The sequence below is a fragment of the Eleginops maclovinus genome, chromosome 22, assembly GCF_036324505.1.
Source record: "Eleginops maclovinus isolate JMC-PN-2008 ecotype Puerto Natales chromosome 22, JC_Emac_rtc_rv5, whole genome shotgun sequence".
Taxonomy (NCBI): domain Eukaryota; kingdom Metazoa; phylum Chordata; class Actinopteri; order Perciformes; family Eleginopidae; genus Eleginops; species Eleginops maclovinus.
In genome coordinates this window covers 5487010-5504545 of record NC_086370.1, presented here as the reverse complement: position 1 = coordinate 5504545, position 17536 = coordinate 5487010, and the positions used below count along the sequence as shown (strand labels likewise).

The 17536-nt window shown below is 38.7% G+C and overlaps 2 protein-coding genes across 3 annotated transcripts in view; both read left to right on the top strand.

Moving 5' to 3' along the window:
* Window positions 1-5587, top strand: part of slc24a3 (solute carrier family 24 member 3) — a 77131-nt gene extending 71544 nt beyond the window's left edge. Inside the window, exons 14-17 of the mRNA XM_063875006.1 lie at window positions 1048-1162; window positions 2318-2430; window positions 3265-3330; window positions 3772-5587. Coding sequence (XP_063731076.1) covers window positions 1048-1162; window positions 2318-2430; window positions 3265-3330; window positions 3772-3921 — 444 coding nt within the window. The 3' untranslated portion in view covers window positions 3922-5587. The remainder of the gene's footprint in view (window positions 1-1047; window positions 1163-2317; window positions 2431-3264; window positions 3331-3771) is intronic.
* A 5080-nt stretch (window positions 5588-10667) lies between these two features.
* si:dkey-187a12.4 (uncharacterized) lies at window positions 10668-17535 on the top strand. 2 transcript variants are annotated; one of them, XM_063875160.1, is made up of 5 exons: window positions 10668-11088; window positions 11804-12027; window positions 12121-12280; window positions 14759-14962; window positions 17052-17535. In XM_063875160.1, exons 1-4 carry the CDS (start codon window positions 10827-10829, stop codon window positions 14941-14943), a joined length of 831 nt encoding a protein of 276 aa, XP_063731230.1. In that variant the 5' UTR covers window positions 10668-10826; the 3' UTR covers window positions 14944-14962; window positions 17052-17535. The 2 variants fall into 2 exon arrangements, with proteins under 2 accessions (XP_063731230.1, XP_063731229.1); XM_063875159.1 differs by lacking the exon at window positions 17052-17535 and having other exon boundaries at window positions 14759-16341.
* The last annotated feature ends 1 nt before the right edge of the window (window position 17536 follows it).

Below are 17536 nucleotides of genomic sequence, written 5' to 3'. Positions count from 1 at the left end.
CAATTAACATAAACACCTCAAACAAGAGGAATAGAATAAAAAGCAAATGAAATGAAAGGTTTTTTGTTCTGTTGGTATGACAGATTATATAGTTGTGGAATATTGTTGAAAAGAATTCACCTGTTTCTCATTTTTTTCTATATTGATATATGTCGACTATGCTTGTTTTCTGTTTGCTATTATTGTGTTTTAAAGGTCTATATGATATTATTTATGACAGGTGACGTACCACATCAATGCTAATGGCCATAACAGTTATCCAACTACAGTATGTGAGTGAGATGTTGGAAGTAAGGAAGTTTGGATCGCGATACATTTTAGACCGTGTTACTGTGTTTTAGTAATTTAATGCTGTGTTATCAAGGTGCAAGGGTGTTTATTGAAAATACAAACAATTTTCAGAATGAAACGTAAAGTAAAATAGTGCATAAATCATGTCATTTGGATAGAAATAACCAGCACTGATGCCGTCATTTACTCTCAATAAACCCTCAGTCAAGTGTTACTTGCTTCCTGTGACTTCATGGGGTCCTCACAAAGGGTCTTGAATTTTATGTCCAAACTAAGATATCCTCGCAGTGGTCTAGGAACTTGGTTCATTGTAAAACCATTGATGTATTGGAGAGAAGTGGATACAGCTTTAGAGGCGGGGCTTTGTTTATTTTTTTTGTGGGTTGCTCGGTGACCAAAATGAACTCTCAAGTACAAAAAATACCCTGATCATCCAGGGATCTGAGCCCATATAGCGTCCAGACTACATTTTCCATATAAGAGGGAATATAACTCAAGCATTTTACAGTTTGTACGACTTAATGGTTTAAATAAATGGCTATTCACATGTTCATCCTGGCCAGCTGATGTACGTTACAGATCTCTCTTGGTCACTGTAAGTCAATGGGAGTTAAGCTTAGGCTTAGTTTTCTGAAAGTTAAAGTACCATCAGTTTGGCCACTATGAACATTTGCTTTGATTTCTATTTCCTAATAGAAAGAAACACACCTGCCAAAAGACAAGCGGTAACATTCTGCGTCTGCCTTCCTCTGTCAGGTGACGGTGATCGGCTTCACACTCGGTATCCCGGACGTCATCATGGGCATCACCTTCCTGGCAGCCGGCACAAGCGTCCCTGATTGCATGGCCAGCCTTATAGTGGCACGACAAGGTAAACCGACACACACACACACACACACACACACACACACACACACACACACACACACACACACACACACACACACACACACAAATAACAGGTTACAAAACTGTCATTTAACACAAACGAACACACACACAAACAGCCCATCGAAGCCAAACAACAGAATCAAAGTGAATGCAGTATCAAAGAGCCAGAGAGGGAGGAGATGACAGAGATAGAGATGGGTGGGGGGAGTGTGGAGGGGCTTTTTCCGCTGTCCCCCATCCATCCCTGTGGCGAGGCTGTAAAAGAAAAGGGGGGTGGTGCGGGCAGACAGCCTGACAGGGTCCCTTCCTCCATCCTTTCATCTGTATTTATTCTTTTTCCTGTTATCAAATATTTAAACTGCTCTGTGTGTGTATGGGGGGGGGGGGGGTTGAGGATTCTGGATGGGTCTTGCTCGCAAATCCACTGCTGTCGCCCGTATCAACCTGCCCATGTCCCAACCTGACGCAGTCCGCTCCCCCACCCCACCGCATTGTAACTTCCTGTCTCCCTGTTACCAACTCAATGTTTTTCTTTTATGCTTAGTTAATTCACATCCTTTAAGGGCGTTTAAAATAATCAAATTAAACACAACAAATAAGAATTGGCTGAAACCATTAATGTCACTAATTAAGTTGAAATGTGTGCCATGTTTAAAAATGCTTAAAAGATGAGAAAATGAGTTTTTCTTGCTTGTTTAAGGATGCTTTTCTAAGAACTTCAAATTTAGTTTTCAGAATGATGAGCTCTTTCTCAGACCTGAATCTCTTAACCCTAACCCCAAATCCCCCCCAAAAATCACTTTTGGTCAGAACAATTTCAAAAATCGAGTTGAATAAAGTAAATACAATCTAATCTCAAAACTATTTTTTATATGTGGACCTTATCATCTTTCATAAGTATGTGACAGGTTAAAATATTCTTAATCTAGCATCCTCAGGTCGATTGCTTCTGTCTCCATCCACATATCCAGGGAACGTGGGGTATTTTTCTCATTAGTGTAAAGTTCTTTGAGGATAATTTAAACTTAGTTGATTATTTCCTCCCATTTATCAGAGGCGAACCCCCTCTCTGTAACTGTCTTTTCCTGTTTCTTTCTATCTTATTTTCCTTACAAATGTGTCTGTATCTGTTCAGGAATGGGAGACATGGCAGTGTCCAACTCTATCGGCAGTAACGTGTTCGACATTTTGGTGGGGCTCGGGCTCCCCTGGTCCCTGAAGACCCTCGCTATCACCTACGGCTCTGATGTAAGTAGCACACTCCCCAAGGTGCTTCAAACCCCCCTCTCCTCATGGTCAAACCTGAACTAGCACAAATAAAAAGTGCAATGCAGTTATCTGCAACGAATGATAAAAAGAATCAAAAAAAGAAAGACAAGAGAAAAAGAGTTAAGTTGCTGAGTTACTGGTTTTTACTGAAAAGCAGCAAACAATGAACACAAAGGAAACAAAATGGTTTAGAATTAAGCTGTTATTTGATACATTTTTCCAAAAATAATACTTTACAAAAGCATGAATAGTGTTCAGTGGTATTATGCTCTGACGGTGTTATTAGTATCCGTAGTTGTTACTGTCTCTCTTTGCTTGTCACAACTGTAGAGAGCTTGCGTTCTGTAGATATACGTACATACTTTTTTAAATCCAACATCCAAATGTACATTTTAAATAAGCAATGCACTGTATAAATAAGCACATTAGCGTCCATCATTTGTCAATAACAGTGAAATGTCGGAGCAGTTGTAAGGTTTACTCAGGATTGTACAAAGACTCACTAGAATGAATTGATTTTGCAACAAAAGATATATAAAATATACAATGTATTGAGTTCTGATCAAAGGTGATCATTTTTAATTTGAAGTCAGAATCCTGAGAAAAAGACAGAATTCTGAATCCAAACATTTTTAGTCAGAACTCAAGACATATTTTATATTTGGCCATGATCCTCTCGTACAACTAGCTCTGGAGCTGAGAGAAAAACAAATCAGCATTCTGAAATGTATGAGGATAAAACTTTCTGTTACGTTTCCTCTTCCTTCGTCCTAATGTTATAGTACTAATGTCTCACACATGATATTTTTGCAGATCAAAATCAACAGCAAAGGACTGATCTTCTCCGTCGGGCTCCTGCTGGCATCTGTGTTTATGACTGTGAGTTTGTGACATCTTATCACAACTACCTCTGATACCCCTTTTCCACTGAAATGAGTTCCGTTCTAGTTTCGTGCCGGGGCTAGTTTGGTTCACAGTTCAACTTGGGAATAACTTTAAGATCGAGTTTGCTTTTCGGCTGACCAGCACCGGAGTGATGTCACGTCATGACATCACTGTTTGCGTTGCTGCCCAGCCTTTGACGTATATGGCTCTTGGTTTTTGGTACTGGCCGAGCAATTAGTTGGCCCCATGCTCAACCAGTTCCCTGGCCAGAGAGCCGGCATAGCTGCAGTGAAAACACTTAGAACTGTCCCTGGAACTGCCTCGTGGGAAAGGGATATAACAGATTTCAGATTTCTGTCCATGTGTTTGTTTCATCAGCCTTTTCATCTGTTAATCTGACTTTTTATCTCCCCCCGCCTCTCTCCCTCTGTACAGGTCCTGGGAGTTCACCTCAACAAGTGGACCTTGGACAAGCGCCTGGGTTTCACGTGTCTCCTCCTCTACTCCGTCTTCCTGTGTGTCTCCTGCCTTATTGAGTACAATATCTTCACCTTCGTCAACCTGCCAACCTGCCGCGACGATTAACACACACACACACACACACACACACACACACACACACAGACACACACACACACATACACTATAGAAATGGTGTTTGCAAAGAATTCCAAGATATTCCGATGATAGGATTAGAACGTATGATTCTTAATATATTTAACAGCAAGAATTACTTGCAAATACCATTTAGAACACACTCACTTTCCTGCTTTTGCTCTCTTTTATGAGAAGACGTCCCACTCTGCTTTTCTTTTTTTTTGATGGCTTTTCTCTGCTCAGTGCAATTTGGAGCTTCTCTGATGTGTGGATTGGTTTTCAGCAGCTGAGATAGAAATGACTGACTTGGCCTCACACAGGACAGCACTGAAGACAGGAGCCACGACAAAAAAAAAAAACATTTGTCCGACTAGTGCTTGCTTCTGACCTGAGGACCTTCAGTTTGAAACTCCCTGTATTTAGGTGTGAAAGTAGTCATGTTTACTAGCTGCTAACCTTTCCTGAGAGGAAAGGTGGGTCTTTAGATCTTCTAGATGAGAATAATAATTATAAAAGCAATGATGTAAATAGGTGGGAGGTTGTAGGTTAGCGCTGTGGTTCAGATAACGATTTTAAAACACAGTTAGTGAAATGTTCAGGCAAGGAACAGAAAATGGTATGCAGATTGGTCCGTTTTTCAATCACCATTATCTTAAGAATATATTTGATTTCCATCATGAGGTCATAATCAAGTCTGTTTTGAGAAACGTTTTAAGAAACCCCTACACAGAATCAGGGCATTACCCAATCAGTGTTTTATAAAGGAAAGCTGGGGTAGGCCGAATACTTTTGGGGAAAATTGGGCATAAAACCCCTCTCAGCGTATTTTAATTTAAGCGGTTAGGTCAAAAACTACACCTTATCCTCCTCTTGGATTTGGTTTTTCAGGCTAGAAAAATGTTGGCAAAGTGATTCAGAGATGTGTACAGAACATGATTGGGGCCCACGTGTGAAATTGTTTTTGAGATCTGACCAAAAGTCAAATTCCTTTTTTCAGTTCTGAGAAAAAATTAAAACATTCTGAGTTTCCTTTTCAGAGGTCTGACTTCAATCTCAGAATTAAAAAAAGTGTACTGTAGGTTGAGAGAATATTTAATTAACACCAACATTTTCTCTATATATCTCTACAGTACTTTAACCTTCTTTGAGATGTCGCGACACAGAAAGGCGCCTCCCCCCAGCATTCCATCAAAACAACGCTCCCACCGTTTTTTTATTGATGCTATGACAGCGATTTATTGGTAATGTATCCCACTTTTTATGGCAGACTAGCATCTACCTTTTGTATTTGATTGTCTGTTTTCAGCTACTATATATTAGTTTGATTTGATGTTTTTTTCACCAGTCTGAAAGATGCTAGCTCTCACGCTTTGTATGAATGAGCTGCATGATGAGACTTTGCCGGACTGATCGATCCGAACAAACAGGCCTTTATTGTAATAGTTTCCGTCAGAGACACACGGTTTCTCAAGGTGGCTGCTAGCAATCACATATGCTCTGTCTTCATTGGAAACAATTGAAAAAAGATGCTGGCGCTCAACAAAAGGCGCTTTGTGGACACAAGCCGTTAGCCGTAAGCAGTTAGCCGTTAGCAGCGACAACAGCATCTGGTTCTCTGTATTTTTGCCTTTTTCTGGAGACAAAAAAACATAAAGTCGAATTATTTTGCCCAATAATTTCCAAAGTAAACTTCCTCCCCCAGCTTTACCATCAATAGCATCACAGTCGTAGCTTCTATATTTTTTACTGGGAATTAAATAGCTTTAAGGGGAGATTTTCTTTTTAGATCTTTACCTTCTGTAAATAGACCACCTCTGTAAATACCCCTTGATATCATATTTATTATTTATTCATGTCATTCGCACATATCCCCTCTGGAGGTCACTAAGCACCCGGGCAGGTTTTATTTATGGACCCAGTTGGTTGGAATCAACCACACATGTTCGAACAAGCACAATTTCCCCGAAAAGGTATTTTGTCTTGTTGATTTTATCAATGACTTTTATGTTGTGTGTTTGGATGTTAAAAAAAAAAAATTCAAACTTGCACTGAAGAGCGTGAACTAGGAGACTTTAAGTGTTTCTCCTGATGCGTGCTGATTATAAGGATGGCATCCTTGTAAAATGAAGCAGTTTTTATGAAAGTATTGTGTTTTAAAGGAAGTAAATGTTGTGAGAGATTGTTGCAGAGAGGTGTCGTAGAGTGCGCGGCCACCAAGGGACAGAACGATGAACTGCTGCTTTTTTCTCTTCTTGAAGACGCCGACCAAATAGACTGAAAACAGTGGTGGCATTAGTTCAAACAGGTCGCTCGAGGTACTTCCTCTGTGGTGGATTTCCTGCTTCACTCGTGAGGTAAAGATGCAATACGAAGCATCAGGACTTTTATTCCAGCTCTAACACTTAAAGGTTGAGCGTTCAACTTTATTTTTATCCAGGAGTTCTTTGTATTTTGTAACGCCTAATGTCTAGATTTGTCCAGATTTGGTAGGTTTGTGGTAAAATTGAGATAAATATTCTTACTAGTTTTTTGGAGCATGTACAATGTGGTTCGTGAAACCCTGCAGAAGATTTTTATTCCACTACTGGAGTCACACTATTCCTCAAAGACTTCCAGCACAGAAATGAACTGTTCATCGGATTCTTCAAAATGTCAGATTTCCTCTGTTTTGAAGTGCTCTACTTTTTCTGTTTTTTCCTTTTTTTTATGGAAGACAATTGCTAAAAAAGTCTGATTTGTTTCAGGGAAATGTTTAATTTATTGACGAGTATTATAAAATACAAGATCTGGGAAAATATTGTCTTTCGAATGTACAAATAATTTATGTTTTATGTCAATATATCATATATCACATTTATTTATACAGAGGCAGAGTGCTATGAACGGGAAACAGGGTTTACGTGTGTCGCAAATCTTGTGTAATGCAATAACTATGAGCTTATAAATGTGTAAATATGAGGCTTTAATGATCAAAGACAAATTTATAATAGAGTTTAACATGATGTCTGTCAATATGTGACTCTGTAACAGCATTCCTAATGAAGATATGTAACTATGACTATACACACAATCATCACAGGACTGTTATTAACACATGGAGCCCTACAATTCTTACCATGGTCAGTTCTTCCACACAGTATAATCAGATAATAAAGGGACACAGAATTATTTAAGTTATTCTCAAATACTGTAGATTGTGGTTATAGTGTCGTCCTGAAGCTACGTTTTGAAGTTTTCAATTTGAGCCTTAAAATATACAAACTAATTTCCCATTTTTTATAATGATTTATTCAAAAGTTATTCTGAAATATCAATTTAATCTGGTGCTATTTTCAGTGAAACGGAATAATCTGAGATGGTATGCAAATTGTTCCTTTTATTTGAAAAAGTTTTGTGGAGTTTCTGATTTTCAGAGGAAATGTATGGAAGCCCATTTCTGCCAGAAAAAAAAGGATGGACACGAAATGTTGTTAAATAATGAGACGCTAATGAGTCAACAGTTTGATACGGGAACTCAAAAATGATGAGGTAGTCAAAATTGTGATAAATTAAGTCAACCTTTTGATGAATGATGCAATACTCATTTAAAATGATGAATATATATTTTAAATATATAAACATTTTGACTTGCATTCTTAGGGTTTAAGTTACTCCGTCATTATTAAGCCTTTCTATGTAATACATCTCATCTCAAGTCAAATTTTGAAGTAACATAACTTTATTAAAATGTTGACTCATTATTACGTTATTTTAGATAAAAAATTGAATTATCACAACTTCTTGTTTCAAAAGGCCTTCCATACATACCCTGAAATATCTGATTATATGATTCATTCAATCCAAGTGAATTATAGTTTATAATAGAGTGGTGCAGGAATGAGTCCTACATACAAATGGCATTTTACCACTCGTGGGTCCCTCGTCTCGAAGTAAATGTTTAGGTTAAATGTTTTAACCTGTTCTTTGGTGAGAAGTCTGAAATAAGATCTGTTGTCAACACAAGCTGAAGAGATTTTCATGTTTTGTTCAACAACTTAAAATACGCCGGTAGATGCCCCACTCATGAATGTCCGAAGCTTTTATGCGTCATAACATTAGCTTTTTATTACTGCTGATTGAATTCAATTTAAAAATCACAAAGTGATGATGATGTGTGGACAATATCCTACTGAACAAAGTATCATGAAGCTGTTTTGGCCAAATATTTTATTTTCTTAAATATTCCAAAAATCAATGTTTAAATCCCATTGATTTTTGTGACGGGAGCCTTTTGCGATGCAAACTTCCGGGTCAGCCTACAACAATACGTCATCCCTGCACCACTCTATAGGCATCATATATTATGTTTGGAAGCCATGGGACCAATAAAACAAAATGTATATCTTTTGAAACCCATAATGCTGATGACTGTTCAAAGTTTAGTTTCGAGACAGTCTGTGTTTAAGCATGTAGCATTCCTAGCTATTCCTAGCATATTAACAGATACTCACTTTATTATACACTACGCTGGCTGAAACAACACTGGTTACAAGGCATCGTCATCCTTTCACGTGTTGAAGTGTTATCAGTACACCACAGGGCATTTTTTCAGAAATATTTGTATCACGCACTTTACCACTTAACAATTGATGGTACAGATGATTCGGTCGAATACATTATTTGCTGCTAATCATTGTTTGTACCGAAACATAGGATCTTTGAAAAACCAACCAAACTATCACAAAGAGGCTCACATTTTGGAAAGAGGTGTCTTGTGTAGGAGATTTCTTAATCTTTTTTGTGATATTCACATGGGTGATATTGCTGATGTACATACTGTATATAGATAGGTGTAAATGTATTTATATATTTTTTGTCTCAACCTGTATATCTGTTGAATATATTTTCATAGATCCTAGGTGCCCTTTGTACCCCCCTTTGATGTGTTTGAGACCTCTGAAGCTATTGTCCTTTGTTTACTCGCATGGAGATATTTCAATATGATAAATAATTTAAAGTAAATCTTAATGTATATTGGGATTAGGGTTCAATGCAGTTTTTTTAGATGGCACTGGATTTAGTTTGAACTGGATATCCTAGATGACTGCATGCGGTTGCTAGTATGGGATATAAGAGCTAGAGAGTGCGAGTGTTTGCAGACGATACGTTATTCTATGTATCCAAGCTTTACCTCTTCATACACAAGAAAACTTTTCAACAGATAGGTTTACTTTGTGTTTAGATGTTTTAAATGTAATTTTGAGAGATTATTGTGCTACCTTAGCATTAATAAAGTTGTCTTTGCTTAAGGAAAACACAAACCTTGTCCTGTGGTAAGTTTTTATTCGATATACAAACTCACACATGCATGCAGAAATTCCTTCAAAGGACTGACAAGTACCTCTTATATTTGTCACTAAACGGTAATTGTATACTTGTACACACTCCCTGTTTAAGTGTTATGCTTTGGCTTTACCTTGCCATATTTTTAGTTTTTGCCAATATCCAATAAATACGGATGTGGAGCTTTTATGTACAAAGTCGTAAGTGTTGGGAGGGTTACTTTAAAAATGTTTTCTGTAACAATTACTTAAATAATAAAAGAAATGTTATCCGTAACCTAATCTGAGTATTAAAAAATGTAACTTTTGGTTTCAGATACATAAATATCAAATGCAATAACAAAAAGAAGAATTAACTGAAAAGTATTTTGGATACATCGTTGATGAACCATGAACGTCTTTACAAAATGTGCCATCATCACATCTCTAAACCGTTAACCAATTGAACTACTTTCATTGCATTATTACAAGAAGATACTCTCTACTTATATTTACCTCAATATTAATTATAACTTTTCATTATTTTCTCCAATAAAGACTTTGTTGGTCAATTACAGCACTGTTTTTTTAATCTAAATGACAATATTTGTATTTAAAATTAGGGAGAAATGTTTTCAGTGGTTTATAGAATCAAATGAAAATATTAACTTAACCATATACCTATAAATAATAAACACTGAGAAATTGATCTGATCTGTTTTAGTTAAGGTTTAACATACACACCAGTCTAAAGGTTGTTGTTATTGGTTGCCAGCCTAATTTATTTATGTTATGCAAAATCATCATTAATCGTACACCGACAATACTAAATTCTTTCTCCCAAAACTCGTCAAAATGTAACTGATTGCATTTTGTGATGTAATACTGCCATCTAGTGGGCATCTAGGAGAACTTAGATTATTATATTCCCATTAATAACTCGTGTGTACAATGTTTTGTCACTTTAGGCATTACAATTATAAACCTCGAGTTCTAACTTGGGTAGTAAAAGGTTTTACATCCTGTTGAAAAACATTCTGTATATTAGTCCCTGGTTTATTCACACAGACATTAATGAACAAATCATTCAAAAACAAGCAACAGAAATGATTTCGACCCAACCAAGTGCACAATCGGGAAGGGGTGGGAGGAGGTCAGAGGGGTTTTCCTTGACAAACGGAAGTAAACGTAAAACAAATAGGAAAAAAGCATGTTGATAGGTTTCATAAAATCAAATGCAATATATTTGCGGGAAAAGACACCACATTCCCCGAAGATGTAAAGACTACACTCTCTAAACTTAAGTACGGATGTGTTCTCTCTCTTGAAGTGTTTTTGTAGGAAACTATTTACTTGTTGCTGTGGATGTGTCTCACAAAACTACAACTGTACGTATTGGTCCAATCCGCGCTACTGTTGCCTTGTGGGAAACGTAGTTCGGTAGTCGCTCCCAATGTTCTTTCAACATTTGGATGACGTTTGTACAACGTGATATTGGAAATTCCTTTTCTTCCGCTTCTTTCGCTAGAAGAGAGCCAAGAAACGTTTTTAAACGGTTTGTACAGGTTTTGGGAACGTTTAGAAAAAAGTTAAATGGAGCACGATAATGGGGATAACCACAACTGGCCGGTGCAACGACGAGAGGAGGGTTTAGTGAACAAACATATGGCAGACATTGATCGGGAAACCCTCCAGCAGAGGCTGTGTGCTGGTGAGATCCACAGTCTGACTGAACGAGTCTCCAGACGCTCAGGGGAAGAGTTCCCAGACGAACCCCGGCGAGGGGGCGTTAGTTTCGGGGAAGAGCCAACGCTTTCCTGTGGCTCTGGAGCTGAGCTTTCTGCCCCATCCACAGGTAGACGGGCACTGACTGCAAAACCCTGGAATAGTTTTTTGTTGTCTGTCCTTAAAGCTGCAAGTGCACTTGAACATGTGTGCTTTGAAGTATTTAAGGCAACAATTTATTTTATTCTCAAAAAACATGTTTTACTGTATTATATTTGCAAGACATTATGTTTATTATTTATTATTATGCCCTTAAAAAAGCACATAGTAAATCAAATGTAATGCATGCTCACCTTTTTGAATAAATAAACGTATACTGAAATTATAAGAATTGACTCGGATAATAAAATTAGACTGAAGAGATTTGATCAATAATATCTTCGAAACTGTCATTTCCATAGTAGTGCAAGTGTTAATGCCTAGAAATGTAATAAAATATATATTAACAAATATCCCAAATCTGTAAATCTTTGTGACAATGTAACAAAATATCCACCTATATTTCGATATGCGGAACAAACGTTGATTTTCTTTCTTTGTTTTGAGCTTTAAATAATAATTCTGATATTAAAGTCAGAATTGTTTTCAGAATGCATACTGTTGGCTCAGAATTCTGAGTTGTTTCAAAAAATTCTGAGTTTAATCTCAGATCCTGACTTGAATCTTCCCCGCTGTTGGAACACCAGTGGCGTATCTCACAGCAAACAGGTTTACTACCACGGAACTCCAACAGTACTCATTTCAGTGAAAAACAGGTCAACTTCCCTCCAACTATTCTTCTCTAGAGACTGCTGCTCAAAGGAAGATCATCGCCCTACTGGTGGAAATCAAAGAGGAGCAGCAGAGGCAGTGGGCGGTGCTGAAGGATCTTCAGGCCAGACTGCAGGGTCAAACCAGCTACGAGGAAGAGGATGTAGAGGATCTGGACATGGATCTCCCCCTGAGGACCCTTGAGCAGCTGGATGAGATGGAGAGACAGCTGGAAGAAACAGGAACTCAAAAGAGAATGGTAGTTAAAATAACATGTAATGTGATGCTTGATCATCCTGCTGTGTGAATGCTCAGGGCATACTGTGATGTTGATGCCTTGTCCTAATTCAAGGTTTCTTACCTCTCGCGGATGGGCGGGGCTACGGTTGACGACGCGGTGAGACGTCTGATGCAGTCTGTGTTTACATTCGCTGTCGGCTCTGAGCTCAACTGGGTGGGTCGAGGACGGAAGAGAAGCTTCAGGAACACTCGCCTCCAGGGTGTCCTCTTCTGTGAGTAGGCATTGCTACCTCAATCTACTTAAGAGGACCTATCATGTTTTTACTTTTTTCCTGTGGTGTGTTGTTTTTGTGGATATTACTGGTATGCAAAGGCTCCCTCCAGAGGGAGATTCTCTCCCACACACTCTCCCCTGCTGATGTTGCAGCACAGGCAGTATGAGAAAAATAAAGAGCTTTTTGAACATTAAAGCATGGACACATGTCACAGAAGAGGCACTAAATACAAATATGAACCTGAAACTGGGCATAATAGGGCTCCTTTAATATAAGATGGCCGAAGTTACATACAGTATACAGTATGGCTCTTAGTCATTTATATGACTCATAAAATGAAAAACAACCAACATTATTGCATTGTCAGCTTCCGAACAGAAATCGACACACCAATGACGACACATGCTTCTTATATATTATCCATGGGTGATAAACAGTGGTGGCAGCAAGGCCTTCTCTGCTGGCCTAAACATCATCAGAATATACATTTAATTTTGATATATTTTTTCCACAAATACGTATTAAATTATTCCCCATAGTCTATTCTCTTCATTTTATAGCTTTCCTCTTGGTTGCACTGCTTCCAGCCTCAGAACGAGATTTGGAGGGCTGGCCTTTATGTTAGAGCTTTTATCCAATCATATTTCAGCCATAATGTGTTGCTAGGGTCAAAGAAATCTGCCCTTAGGCCTTCAGAATCAACATTGCGGGGGCCTGTAGCTTAAAGTGAACGCAAACAAAACTGTGGCGCTAACCAATCAGATTTTGAGTTGGCGACAACGGGCCAGCTAGCAGGCGTACGCTAACGTTAGCACGTGCACGTCTTCTGATTGGATACGCACTATTGAGAGGCAGAGCTAGGCAGTAGGCAGAGCCATACAGTCTATGGGCAGAGCTAGCAAACTGAACTAGAACTTGAGTGAGCTAATTTGTGTAGATTTCTACAAGCTATTTTTTTTCAACCCACAATGGCTGAAGGAGGAGAGGAGATCGATTTGGTCGCAGATATATTTACAACGCCATTTTGAGGAAGAACTTTTCAAGAAAAGTTACACATCTTGAGAAGGGAACGACCAACTCCAACGCTAGCGAGCCTAGCACAGCAGGCAAAAGGGTTTGGCCGCCACTTTCAAATCACTAACTACGAGCGGTACCCCTGGCTCACAGCCTCCGAGAGGCACTGCAAATTGTACTGCTGGGAATGGCCTGCTATTTGCAACTGATCGATTTGGTGTTTGGAGACTCACTGGATTTGCAAACTTGAGTTGTCTAACCAAGGCAATAACGAGACACCAAAGCACAGCTGGGCACTTGCAAGCACTGGTGCTTTTGAAAACCTTTGAGGACACCCGAGTGGATCTACAGCTCAACGAACAAGTGCACAGGGAAACGGAGCTCCACAACGAAAGGGTGAACAAAAATAGGGAAATATTGAAAACACTGATTGGTTGTGTCCTGTTTTTGGGTAAACACTAAACAGACACTTTCATTTAGGGGACACGATGAAAGCGCAGAGTCCAGAAACAGAGGAAACTACGTGGAGCTTCTTTCTTTTCTTGCTGAGAACAACACAGATTTGCGTTACCACCTGTCCACAAACAAAGTGTTTACTGGGACGTCAGGCAAAATACAAAACGACCTGATTTATGCTATTGCTGAAGTGATGGGAGAAGAGATCAAAATGAAGATTACAAAGCACCCTTTGTCGCTGTTATGGTGGACGAGACGTCAGACGTGGGTAATGTAGCACAGCTGGCACTTGTCCTGCGTTATGTGACAGACACAGGTGTCAAGGAGCGGTTTGTCAGATAATCTGATTAATTAAGTTAACTGTAAATGCTGATGTATTGATTATAAATGCTTCGGAAATATTAATACAACTCTGTTGTACTTGACTATGTTAAGTTGATGCAACGCCCGGTTATACTGCGTTTCTGTCTAAATGTATAGTTTCTAGAGCCATGGCTTCATAATGATGGTATTAAGAGGTGGAATAATTCAGGTAGGACTGTGTAGGACATCACTGAAGGCCTAGGTGTGAAATGCACGGCCCGCCACTGGTGATAAATGATAGTAATATGTGTCAGTTAGTTAGCTGCAGGCTATAACTTTAACCCTATTTCTTTAGCCCATTCCTTTTGCTAAATTTAAACACATTTATCAATTTAATGTAAGGGTTGCCACCTTCTGATGTGGAGGTCCAACCAGGTCAAATAGTAAATGAAGCCAGTTAAACCACACATTCTTCAGTTTGTGCTTTTCTTTATTAGCTCTATAGTTTGATTCCAACAATGAAAATGGCATTCCAAAATATGAGTACAAAAAAAATGTTATGGACTAGGATACATTTAAAAGTATCCTGGCTAATAACATTCGTATTTCATATGAAGACACGTAAAAACTGTTGTCTTCAAGACGTTTGAGCCTGAAATTGCTACAATAGAAATTGCTAACTCGTTTACCTTCTTCTTTTAGGTGCTCTGAAACGAACACCGGTGGGTAAGGAGGCCACACACCATCAGTATGCCGACGTGGTGAAAAAATGGCTGCGCTTTGCTCCGTTCAGACAGGGGGGGAGCGGCCGGCGCTGCTGCAGACCGTCTGTGGATTTTGCAGATTCTGAGGAAACAGACAATTTTAACCAAAGCTCCACACGATGACATTTATCTCACTTATCAGGTATCCTAAGTTTCAGAATTAAGGCATTCACATGGTGAAAAAAACAGATGTGCATGAAAAGGATATTATTATGTTTAAGACATAGCACACTGTACACTTCTGGAATGTTTTGCTTATAGCGCGAATGTGTCCTTTTAAAGAGCAATATTGTGTCCCATTTTTTATTTGTGAAGTGCTTGTTCACAGTTTGTACTTTAGGAGGCGACAACATTTAAGGAATTTGTCTCAAAGTGGTTTAAAGGTCTCCTATTATGCTCTTTTATGGCATATATTATAGGTCTCAAATATATTAAAAAAACATGTCATGTCTTTGACGTGTTTTGCTCAAAATACGAAACAGATCATGCATTTTAGCATGTCCACTATCCCTCTGTTTCAGCCCCGTTTTCGTAAGTGCTGATTCTGTGACTTTCCCTTTCATGCAAATGAGCTGCTGCTGGCCACGCCCCTTTGGAGTGCATGGAGCTCTATGCTTGAACAGAGAAGTTTCTAACGGGCCATCCACACGGTTCCATTGTTGATGCTTGACGCACCTTCCCATTCACTCTGAATGGGGTGACGTCAAGCATTTCCAAACTGCATTGTGGTTCCGTTGCTTCGCAAGTTGAAAGTTGAGAAAAGTTCAACTTTTCAAGCATCGATGGAAGCGCCAACCAATCAAATCCCGCGTATGCAAATACGCCAGTACAAGCGCTAATCAATCAAACCGCGTGTATGTGTGTCCAGGGCGGGAGATTAATGTGATTGGTTGTTGGTCGCGTTAACCCCAAGCGCCAGACATGCCCACTGGCAAGCGTCAACGGAGCGGTGTACGCTGCTTAACGGAGAAACTCAGCTAAACGCTGCCGTGATTAAACGCCTTGTTATGTTCCAAAACATATACAGCATTATTTCTGAAACACTGCTCAGTGTTTACCACTAGAACAGTGACATTATATGTATTACATCAACTCTAAGTCCCTCCTGCAGACATCCTGCTGAACACACAGAGGTGCTGCGGAGGGGATTCAGCTCGACTGTATAATGTGGACGATAGGTTGGGACGTGTCACGTGGCCTGGATTTTGCCAGGAGTTCAATGTAAAGGAGCCCACATTTCTGATATGACGTTATATCGGCAGCAAATCTGGGAACCTTGAAACCTTGAATCGGCAGCAAATCTGGGGTTGTATTTTCTGACAATTTTTGAGTCTCCTTACACACCAGGGACACATATTTATGTAGAAAAGACAGCAAAAAGGGCATTTTGCATAATAGGGGACCTTTAAGTTAAGAGGGGATTATTTTATCTCACCCCTATCATCTCCTGCCTTAGAATGAAAGGGTAACATCTAATAAAATGTACAAGTTTCAGTAAACTGAAGATGACTCCCAATGACAGTTTCCACATGTCCTCGTGTCTCATTTGGATTTTCTTTTTTTTTTAGCTTTTTCTTCCAACTACAAAGATGGAAAAGTCATGACTTAGTAAAAGTAGTATTGCATTTTGTCAAGTTTTTCATATTTAGTATTTGTATTTTTTCCTCTACATAAATACAAGTTCTTCAACATAATTCAGTTTTTACTGTAATTCTCCTTTATCCACTTTTGATAATAGTGCTAGATTGCAGATGTTTTCTTTTTACAATTTATGATTGCAACTTTATGGACTTGGTAGTAGCCTACTGGTGAAAAAATGCTTCCCATTTCTTTAAAACATCACATTGCATCTTTTAAAATCATCTGAACTCAATTGAAATATTACAATAATCAGATAAATACGATTGCTAGAAAGTAGACATACAATACCATGCGTAAGGGTTATATTAAGCAGTGCTATCCCCAACTCATAAATAAAAAATGCTTCTATCTCATTGATGTACAATTGCCCTTTATTTACTGCGTTTAGGTTTGCTGATTGGAGATTATCATGCTCTTAAAACATAAACTACATGGTCTTAATCTTAATTGTTCAAAAGGGCATCTCAGTTTGTTGTAGTTTATCGGAACTGGAGCCAACCCTCCAGCTTTGTAGAGGGATTTGTAACTTTTTTCCCCAGGCGGGACACGTGATATGGAAGTTAATGCAGTTTGATTTTGTTCCTTTGCAGTTCTTCGGGGGGAAGGAGGCAGTAGCATCAAGAGCCAGTTAGAAGAAGAAACCTCCCGGAAGTAAGGCGGGTTTAACCTTCAAATAAAAGCATGGAATTTTACGCTAACAATATTCATGAATGAAGTGCTGCTGCATGTCAAAACTGCATTTAAATGTAGTCATCGTGTCGAACGTGGCAGCAATGTGGAATTAGACCAGATTAAATATCGGAAGTTAGTTTTTATCAGACCAATTGTCATAATGTGGCCAAATGTGGCTATTATGGTTATGAGTAATATTTTTGATCACTTTTACTGCATTTAACGTGGTGGTTAACTGCCTTGACTAAGTTTCACTGGCGAATGAATCGAAGAAAAACAATTATTAGAAAGAAACGGCAAGTTTATTTATATAGCATACAAAAACAGGGCAATTTAAAGTGCTTTACAAAAACAAAAAAGAGTCGCACGATGTAAAAATTCTCTTACCCAAACCATCTTGTCT

Bases quoted from the DNA above. Each gene is read 5' to 3' on its own strand.
- si:dkey-187a12.4 (XM_063875160.1), top strand. From the start codon at position 10,827: ATGGAGCACGATAATGGGGATAACCACAACTGGCCGGTGCAACGACGA. The intron at 12,028-12,120 runs GTAGTTAAAATA...TCCTAATTCAAG, and splicing joins CAGGAACTCAAAAGAGAATG to GTTTCTTACCTCTCGCGGAT. The intron at 12,281-14,758 runs GTGAGTAGGCAT...TTCTTCTTTTAG, and splicing joins CCTCCAGGGTGTCCTCTTCT to GTGCTCTGAAACGAACACCG.